The following is a 10446-nucleotide window of genomic DNA, read 5'->3' on the forward strand; positions in this document are numbered from 1 at the left end:
ATAAAAAATCTCTTTTAAAAAAAAAGAAATGTTAAAAAAAATTACACCAAATCTGAAAAAGGTGACCACTGATCAGCTGACCCTGAGTTATCAAAAGGGAGGTTATGTGGGTGAGCCCAACCTCATCAGGTGCAAACCCTTAAGTGGATGTAGAAATAGGATGAGATGTAGCCAGAGGGCTGGGGTTTAGCTTAGTAGAGACTGCTTGCTTTATGTGCACAAGGGTTCAATCCCCAGTACAAAACAGAAAACATACCAAAATGAATTCCTGTTGAACTTTAACAAACAAACATACTGCCGGGCGGTGGTGGCACACGCCTTTAATCCCAGCACTCGGGAGGCAGAGGCAGGCGCATCTCTGTGAGTTCGAGACCAGCCTGGTCTACAGAGCTAGTGCCAGGACAGGCTCCAAAACCACAGAGAAACCCTGCCTCGGAAAAACCAAAAAAAAAAAAAAAAAATACTATGATGAACAGCATGTGCCTAGGAATGGGACATGGCTCTACCTAACAAGGAAATAAACTCTGTCTAAAATCTGTGTGCCCGTGGGCATTTACGTGGAACTTTCCAGAAGAAAAGGGAGAATGCAGCAGTTTTACAGACTGCAGGGTAAGTTCACGCAAAAAAAAATGATGTCTGACTATAAAAATTCAAAGATAAGTCATGCAACTGTCTGAGGAAAAGGTGTCTACAGAAAAAGATAAGGGGCTGCAATGGTTCCATGGTTAGAGCGCTGGCTGCTCTTCCAGAGGACCCAGTTCAATTCTCAGCATCCACCTGGTGGCTCACAATGTCTGTAACTCCAATCCCATGGGATACAATGTCCTCTTCTGGCTTCCATGAGCACTGCACACATGGTGTCTACACATACATACAAACAAAATACCCGTATTTATACAATAATTTTTAAAAATAGACACAGCTATTACAAAAGTCTTGAGAACACATCCTATATGTGTATATGTTAGAGGAAAAAGACAATGGGGGTGTGGGCACAGAATCAGACTACAGAGCTATAGTGCTCGTGACGAGGACTTTTATTCTTGAGAAGCAATGGTAGTTTTAAGCAAGAATACCATGATCTTATCTCTATAGTACTGAGAAAGTCAAGACTGAGTGGGCTAAGAACAGGAAAGCGCCATCAAGGAGCTACTTCAATACTCCAAGACACAGGAGCTGCGACTTGGCTCCAGGCAGAAGAGGAGGGTAAGTATGAATTGATGGCTGGAAACAGTTAACAGTCTGAAATAGTGCTAAAAGGGCTTGCTAACATAAGTTGTGCGGTATGAAAAGAGAATTCAAAAATAACTCAAGAGTTTTCATTTGAGTGGCTAGAATAATGGAGCACCCATTTATTGACCTGGAACTGTTACATGGAGGAACAAGTTCTTCAGGGACAGAATCTGTGTGGAAATGTCACAGAAGAATCTGAAGTTTGATGTTTAGAAGAGGGACTTAAAGCAAAAAAAAAAAAAAAAAAAAAAAAACCCACCTTAATGTAGGGCTAGGGTTAGGATACATTAGCTTGTACAAAGACTTCAGTTGGATGAAATACAAAGAGGAAAAGGGAGGTAGGAGAAGGAAAATGGGAGGAGAGCGATGACAAGGAAATTATGAAAACAGAAGAAACCGAAGTAGTTTGGGAATCAGCAAATGTAGATGATCTATGAGGCACTGCAGCTGAGCGGGACCTCTGAGAGAGGAGAAAGAAATAGTGTCTTCAACTCTGTGGAGGTCAAAACGATGTGATTAAGAAGGTAGGCTATCAATACAGAAGACCTATAGAGAGGCGGAGATAGAAAGAAAGAGGAAGAGACAGAGAAAACACACCAGGAGGGTTCAAAGTTTTGGAAGTGATTTGTTTGTTTAAAATGATTTATAAGGCGAAAGAGATCAACTGCCAAATACTGCTAATGGTTCGATTAAAAAAGAACTACGAAGTGTTTTGTTAGGCGTGATTTAATAAAGGAAACTAAAGGCTTCTCTGTGGGCCCAGGAATACATAGCAGACTGTTGAGAAAGAGAGAGGAAGAAGAGAGGGAGGGAGGACAAAGAAGACATGGACCAGCTGGAACTGCCTTAATGTTATTTTCACTTTGTTACTGCATCTCTAAGCATTAAGCTGTGAATTTTAAATATATAACACTTCATACATTTCAAAAAGCTTTCTGCTTTTTATCACATATTTTTATGGAAAGAATTTCTGGTTGTTAATTTTTAACATGAATACATGAAAAAAAAAAACTAAATCCATTAGTTCCATTAAAGTTCCTCCCTTAGTCAAATATGCAGTCTAACATAGGATATAATCAAACTTCTGTTCCCTTGAAAGAAGGGCCATAATTAATATAATAGACATATATTTGATTTATGTCAAGTGGTAACACAGGTAATGCTTTAGATACTCAGCATAAAACATTTTAATGGAATATTATTGCCCCAAATATACCATACTAAAATTAAACTGATAACAGAAAAAGGTTACTAAATCATGGCTGACAGGGAACTAAATGCACCAAGTTAAAATGCATCCCTAATGCTCATCCAGTCAGTTTGGGTCATTATTACTTTGGAATAATTCCAAATGATTCCCGTGGAGTCTATTGTTATAGTCAGTGGCTTTAGAAAATCCAGAACAGGCTTCAAGTTAAAAATTTAAAAAAAAAATTAAATCATAGGATCTCTATTAGTTTCTAAATTTCTTCTTTTTTAAAGTGTACTTGATATTTTAATAAGTTCATGCTGCACCACCAGGGTTAATTTCTGTAGTAGATTTTACATACAAGACAATGGACTGCTACAGTTGAGCATCAGCATATATAGCATTGCTCAAAGACAGGAAGATATATGGCTAACCCCTCCCCCCAAAAGAGCTTCACCTGACAGAAGTGGATCGTGGTGCAGCTCAGGGACAGAGAGCTTGTCCGACTTGCACAAACAAAGCCTGGAGTTCCATCCCAAATGCCATAGGAAAAATAGGAAAAAAAAAAAAAAAGAGGGGGCAAGGAAAGAGAGAAGTCTGTTAGGTGAAGGCAGCAACACTGTTGCAAATGTATGAAAGGCCCTGGGGGAAACTCATACACCCATCTCCTGAAATTTGAAGAATGACTTTCCAGCCTTCTGTCTTTCAGTTTCTACATAGTATCAGATGTTACAATTTATAGGAAGGATACATGTTTTAGACAAAGTTAAGTATCAAATGTTACAATTTATAGGAAGGATATGTGTTCTAGGCAAAGTTAAGTATCTACCAAACACCAGCAAGTCTCTACAGAAGGCAACTCCCTTCAGGACACTCCAGGACGGAACACACTGAAACAGTATATCCAACACAGTAGCAAGCCTTCCAACTTCCTCACCCAGTATTACAACTCTCCTCCAATACATAAATATGCCTTGAACCAGGCATTATATACCAGTGTGGGGTGGACTGAGGTCATGGCAGCTATTCTAATGGTTGAACACTGTCCCTCAAGTACTGCCATCTACACACAGTGAATGGCTGTGACAGTCGGGGCTCCAGAGTGACAGCAAACTGCCTCTCAGGTGAGCAGCTAGTGGAGGAGAGGAGATGGGCAGAGCTGGTGGGCCAGGGAGAAGATCTCAGAACACTGCTTAGGAATGAGAATTGAAGATGACTACTATACTTTGTCTGTTCTTAACCCAAGTCTTGAGCAAGTGCATGTTCCTTAGAGGAGGCAGAAGAGTCTATTAGGGGGGTTGGAGAGATGGCTCAGCGGTTAAGAGCACTGATTGTTCTTCCAAAGGTCCTGAGTTTAATTCCCAGCAATCACATGGTGGCTCACAACCACCTGTAATAAAATCTGGTGACAACTTCTGGCCTGCAGGGACACATGCAGGCAGAACATTGTATACATAATAAATAAATATTTAAAAAGAGTCTGTTAGGACAGCATATTCTTAGGGGATGAGGTGGCCTCTCTCTCTCTTTACTTTGTAAGTCTTTTTTGTGACATGGCTGTAGGCAATTTCCACCGCCTTATCAGTGGGCAGGTGTTGGTGAACTCATCGGCCACCAGAGGCATTCTTCGGGTATTCATTCCTGTAGAAATGTGGTACCACCTTGACAATGTGTTGACATCCACTAACGTCAGAAATGGACACGAGGGAAGCTTGAAGTCTTCTACGCCAATGTCCACAGCCCCTCTCCAGTGTTCCATTAGCCTCTCCTTGAGTTCTTGTTATAAGCAGAGAATTTGGCAAAGATGTCCATTTCAGCAGGGTTTGACACTGAGGGTTTTGGTGAAAGATTTAAGTACCTGGTGGGGTGGAGTGTGTGTGTGGGGGGGGGGGGGGAGGCTGATAAAACTTCTTCAAGAAATTCCTCAATCTTATTTACATCCGTCTTGATTTCGTTGTTAAAAGTTGTTATGGTGGGTGGGTCCCTGGAGTCAAGTTTTGCAGGTGCATGGGCTTCCTTTTTAGGTCAATGGTTGTGACATTAAACACAACTCCTTTGGGCCAAAGAATCATGAAGAGCCTCTGTGAAAGGGGCCGTTTCCTATGCTTTCTCCATCACTGCCAGCCTTGACGAAGAGCGACGAGGGGCTCTTTGTCCTTCTCCTTCAGCCCTTTCAGGGGCTTCAACAGGGCTGTGGTGGGATGACCTGGGCAGGACGCCACCGTGGAGGCTGTGGCTCTGGAGCTGCTGGGGCTACAGTCACGTGCTTACTTGCCCCTTTCATTACCTCACACCTCCTGTGGCTCTAGTTTCTGGATTTCACCTGGAGGTGTAATCCTTCCAAAGCCCAGTTATGGCCAGGTTAATCTAATTACTTTGCTACAAGAATGATAACCCTTCAGGACTTCCTACTCTCTGGTGAAAACCTTAACTGGATCTACATATAATCTTACTCTCCTGGTTCAGAAGACAAGTCACTAACTACCCTTCCCTTTGCTGCAAATCTTTTCTTCCACTGTATTTTAATTCATATGCTTTCAGATAACTGCTTGCTAATCCATCTCTCTCAGATGCCCTTACCACAGCCACTTAGAATGTAAGCTTTATGACAGCAAGACCCTTTCTAGAGCCTCAATATCAAAACTATCACCTGACACATAAGGCACTCAGGAATATAGTTGCCTATAATCTCCAGAATTTAGCTTCCTCAAAGATAGTTCCTGGACTGATATACATCAGTGACACCAACTCTACTTTCTCAAGACACCCTATAGGTTTTCTGGAGAGAAAAGATCTGGTGTAGTCTTCTAAAAATGAACTCTAAGAAGCAGCAGCAGGAAGCAAAACGTTAGACTCTAAGAGCCACAAATGCATTTCCTAACCTCCTTTACCTTACCACATACTACTTTACCACACACTATTAATTAACCCAGACATTTTCTCACATCACTAAGATCAAACTGTCACAGAGTGGGAAGGTCAATAGTTAACCCAAATCAACTTAGACCCAGGAATTCAACCAATTCTATCTCCCTCTTATATTGGAAACTACAGATGATAAGACAATAGACATTTCCTTTTCCATGGCTAGCCTGATAAAATCATACAGAAACGTACTAATCAAAAGAAATGTAAGAGACTCAAAACCTTGATTAAGTGATCTTAAGGCAAATTTTCTATATAAAAGGTGCTAATTTATCTCACCAACTACCAAATAGCACATGCACAAAGTGTCAAGAGCATTTAAACACAAGGGTAATAAACTACATTTACAAGTGGACCATGTTCTTCTATTGCCCTCAAGTAATATGATAGCTTCGCTGTTCTTAGAGAGTGTGGCAAAGGCATTTATAAAATTCCTGGCTCTTTTAGGGATGATACATAATTTAGCAGCAATGTTAACAATCCATATATCATCCATTAGTAGTCATTTTGTCCGCTTATAACTGTGTGCTTTTAATGACCTAGGTGAAGCTTCCTTTCTAAAGGTAAAGACAGGGCTGGGAGTGTTGATCACTGGTGGAAAATATATAGATAGATAGAGAGAGGTGGGGGAATGCACAAGGGTTAAATCTCAGCACCAAAAACTTTTTAAATAAAAAGCAAACAAAAATTCATTTCTACTTCCAAAATTACTTCTTATAAATCCATTTTTCGACCTTTGTGTTTTACACAGTAAAATGAATACTTGATGCTTTTATTAAAGAAACTGGAAATTTTGTCCATTTTTAAAACTTTTATATATATGGGGGTATTTGTGCCATGGAGGTCTGAGGACACCTTGCAGGAGGAGTTGGTTCTCTCCTTCCACCAATGTTGTTTTTTTTAAGTCAGCATTTTTATATTTTCATATCATTCTTTCAAGTAACTACATCACAAAATTGCTGTCACCCTTGCACAAGGGTCATGCTAATGTCTGTACTCCAGTTGGTTTTACTTTTCTCATTTAGAAAAAGTATGTATATGTGTGTGTAAGTGGGGATGTGCACATGAGTGCAGGTGCCTGTAGAGGCCAGAAGAGGCTATCAGATCTCCTGGAGCAGGAGTCACAGATCCACATGAGTCAAGTGAGCACTCTTAACTGCTGAGCCATGTCCCTAACTACTGCCACCGCCTCCATCACCGCCTCCACCATCACCACTTCTTCCTCCCCCTTCTTTTTTACTGTTTGTTGTTTGAAATAGTGTCTCACTATGTAGCTCTTGTTGGCCTGAAACTTGCTCTGTAGAGCAGGCTGGCCTCGAACTCACAGAGATCCACCTGCCTCTGACTCCCAAGTGCTAGGTGTGTGCCACCACTCCCAGTGTTTGTTTTTACATCTTAAAAGTAACTTTCATTAAATTCACTAATTTTATGCATTGTTCCAATTTTAGTGTAAGCGCTGCAGAAATGAACAAGCCTTTCATTTCAAGTTGACACTGATAATTTTGCTAAATATGCACAAAAACGTGCACACTCAGTATTCATTTCTTTAAATTACTTAAAACTTGAAAATAAGCAAAACCGAAACAAAAACAAAAACAATGCTAGACACTTTTCAGTGTGGTACTTAAATTTTTATTACTATCTACTAACTAGTTTATTTAGCAAGTCTATCAGATGAATTTATAGAATTCTGGCTCGTCAAAATGCAAATAATTTCTATCTAATGGAAAGGATAGCCAAAGCTTACTCTTTTATGTTCTTAATTAGAGTATTAACTAATTTTATATCTAACCCAATGGTTTTAATATTCCTTCAGTGAGTATCCTATAAATACCCAAATGGTCACAGGAATGGCTTTGACATCTTACTAGAACTTTCATTAAATAAAAACACTGATGGCTGGGGATATACGGGTAAAGTGCCTACCCAAACATGCTGGAAGCTCTGAAATCTGTCCCAGTAGTGGAGAAGGAGGATCAGAAGTTCAAGGTCACCCTCCATTACTGGCAATTTTGAGGGCAACATGGGCTATGTGCACCCCTCTCTCAAAAATAAGTTTAAATTACTGACACATGTTCATCTACATTGTGCATTAAAGTCATGATTTCACCTTTCTGAAATGATTTGGTGACTTCACCAAAATGTACAAGTAGACTAATCTGACTGAGCCAGCCCTCCCCCCCCCCGAGAGAGAGAGAGAGAGAGAGAGAGAGAGAGAGAGAGAGAGAGAAACTGATCAAAAGTTCTCATTTATATAACCCCAAATCTTCAAAACAGAATTTTGGGTCTAGATATTAAATACCTTTAGAGAACAACTTTACTTCTAAAAATTCACCTTTGAGCTGGGTGTCATGGACCCCTTTAATCCCAGCACTGGGGGTGTAGGGGGCAGATGGGTGGTTCCGGGTTCAAGGTCAGCCTGGTCTACAATGTGAGTTCTAGGACAGCCAGGGCTGCACAAAGAAACTCTGTCTCCTAGTGGTGAGTATCCCCGCCTGTCACGCGGGAGACCAGGGTTCGATTCCCCGACGGGGAGCCAAAAAAAAAAAAAAAAAGAAACTCTGTCTCCAAAAACCAAAGTAAATAATAACAATAATAAATTCATTTTGTAGTCTTAGAATCTGGCATAGTATCAAATACTTCAAGTTGTATTCAACGGATATTAAATGACCACATAAAGTTAGAATACTTTAAGCCATATAAAATACGAATCTGTATCAACAAAATTTTTCTAAAAATTAAATGTTTTCCATGGGTGTGTACTTCAATCCCATAGTGCTAGCTTAGCAAATCACTATTAACTTTTCTTAACATTCACCAGAGAAAACCAAATTCTCATAGATGTTTTCTTTCCATTACTATGAAGTAATACATTGCCTACAGAGTACCTGGGAAACCACCAGGACACCTAACTGCACAGTAGTGGGACCAAAGCAGAAGACTAGGGCTGTGTGTTACTTCTGGTTTGGTTTCTGACCTAATCTGAAATTTTAAATTTGTGTTTGTGCATAAAGGATTATATAGAGTCTAAGCCACCTTTTGCTGTCAAAAGTACTAATGGGGGGCTGGAGAGATGGCTCAGAGGTTAAGAGCACTGACTGCTCTTACAGAGGTCCTGAGTTCAATTCCCAGCAACCACATGGTAGTTCACAGCCATCTATAATGAGATCTGGTGCCCTCTTCTGGCATACAAGCATACAGGGAAGGAATGTTGTATACATAATAAATAAATAAATCAAAAAAAAAAGTACTAATGGATATATTCTTGCATCGCATGCCGACACGGGTCTAGTGATAAAAGCATCTGCCATTCTGTGAGGCAGAAGGGCTAATGACTAGCTAGGTATTTCCCCCTTTGCTTGTATTTCAAGACAGAGTTCATTATCACTACCTAACATGCTTTCCATTTCCACCTGCTTCTTTAAATTGACAAGACTTGGTGTGCACCCCCAAGGAAACCAATAAACTCCTCCTCTTGAGAATTATGTCAATGGAAAATTCAAAATTCTGGAAGTAATGTTTTTACCATTAAAGTGTCTTTCCGTTCCTAGAAATGCATGATGAGTTATTGTTCAAGTGTGGTTGCTATTGTTGCTGCTGGTGTGTGTGTGTGTGTGTGTGTGTGTGTGTGTGTGAGAGAGAGAGAGAGAGAGAGAGAGAGAGAGAGAGAGAGAGAGAGAGAGAAAGAACAACTTTTGGAATCAACTTTTGGGCATGAACTCAGGTAATCTGGCTTGCGAAAAGAGCACTTTTACTCCCTCAGCCATCTTACAGGCTCCCTCAAGTGTGGAGTTTTAACTAATTAGAATTTATTATTACTTTAAAGTGTGTGCGTGCCAGAGAGAGACAGAGAGACACAGAGAGATGGGAATCCTGCATGGAAGCCAGGACAACTTTTTGGAGCCAGTTCTACCCTACCACCTTTATGTGGGTTCCAAGAATGAAAGCTCAAAGCCACCAAGCTTGTTTTGTTGGACATCACCCTTTCCTTGCTCAGCCTCCGGCTGGCCTAGGATGTTGGCTTGTTTTATTTTTTATTTTAATTCTTGATGATTTTGCAGAAAAGGCAAATGTCTCAGGAGGCAAGAATGCTAACCCTGAGCCCATGTGTCCGACTTACAAAGAGACCTTAACGACAGCAACAGAAACCACTGTGTAATTTAACTTCAGAAAAGACCGACCCCAACTAGTACAAGGCATGCATCCTAGCAATGCATCCAAACTTCAAAAGATTGATTTGCCTGAGCTGCCCCCGACTGTCCCTTAAAGGTGACTACACGTTCTCAAAGCTGTGAAGAAAGTGACCAAATTTTGTGAGGCAGTCCCTGTATTCAGGTAAGACTTCTGCAGTAAGTGGACAGGCGCTTTAGATTCACTTCAAGAGCTGGAAAACGAATACTATGACTCACTGACACTTCACACATGTGAAACACACATCCATATTACCAAAAAGAAAAAAAGAAAAGAAAAAAGAAAAGCACTACCTCACAAGCGAACGGGCAACCTTGGCAAGCAAACCTCCCGAGGCGAACACCCTCCCCCCCCCCCCTCCACTGCAAAGAACTTAATTAAAAGAAGTTACTCGGTGCGAAACTGCATTTGTTTTTGAAACTAAAAAACCAGCGGGACTTTGTCTTGCCCGAATCCAGCCTGAGGACAACAAATTGGTCAACGGCGGAAGTTGCCTGACGAAATGCCTGCAACATGAAATCCAGTTTTATGATCATAACAAAACCTTCCTTCCGGGACCAGGCCAAAAATTGAAAAGAAAAGTTGAGCAAACGTCCTTCGGGATGCAACAGGCAATTCTGAGCACCCGGCGCCCGGCTAGAGAAAGCTCAGCCCGGGGACCCGGTGCGGGCGAGCCGTGCTCCCCGTTACAAGTTCTGCGGGCGAGCGGCCGGCCCACCCAGCCCGCCAGCCCGCGCGCGCCACCTCCCTCGGCCCCAGCACTGACCTTCCGCAGGGCCGAGACCAGCAGTCCCCGCCATTTCGGGCTGTTTTCTTCGCTGAAGAACTCGTAGGGCTGCGGCGCCTGCTGCATGGCCCCGGCCGCAGCGCCTCCGCATCGGAGGCCGGCGCGGTGGCCTGACAGGCAG

At 41.6% G+C, this 10446-nt stretch overlaps 1 protein-coding gene across 2 annotated transcripts in view; it reads right to left on the reverse strand.

Moving 5' to 3' along the window:
- The window catches only part of Sos2 (SOS Ras/Rho guanine nucleotide exchange factor 2), a 102235-nt gene extending 91795 nt beyond the window's left edge, over positions 1-10440 (reverse strand). For both annotated transcript variants that reach the window (XM_005343147.2, XM_005343146.3), the window contains exon 1: positions 10305-10440. In XM_005343147.2, coding sequence (XP_005343204.1) covers positions 10305-10391 — 87 coding nt within the window. In that variant the 5' untranslated portion in view covers positions 10392-10440. The remainder of the gene's footprint in view (positions 1-10304) is intronic.
- Between the last annotated feature and the right edge of the window lie 6 nt (positions 10441-10446).

Source organism: Microtus ochrogaster, chromosome 1 (assembly GCF_000317375.1).
Source record: "Microtus ochrogaster isolate Prairie Vole_2 chromosome 1, MicOch1.0, whole genome shotgun sequence".
NCBI lineage: Eukaryota > Metazoa > Chordata > Mammalia > Rodentia > Cricetidae > Microtus > Microtus ochrogaster.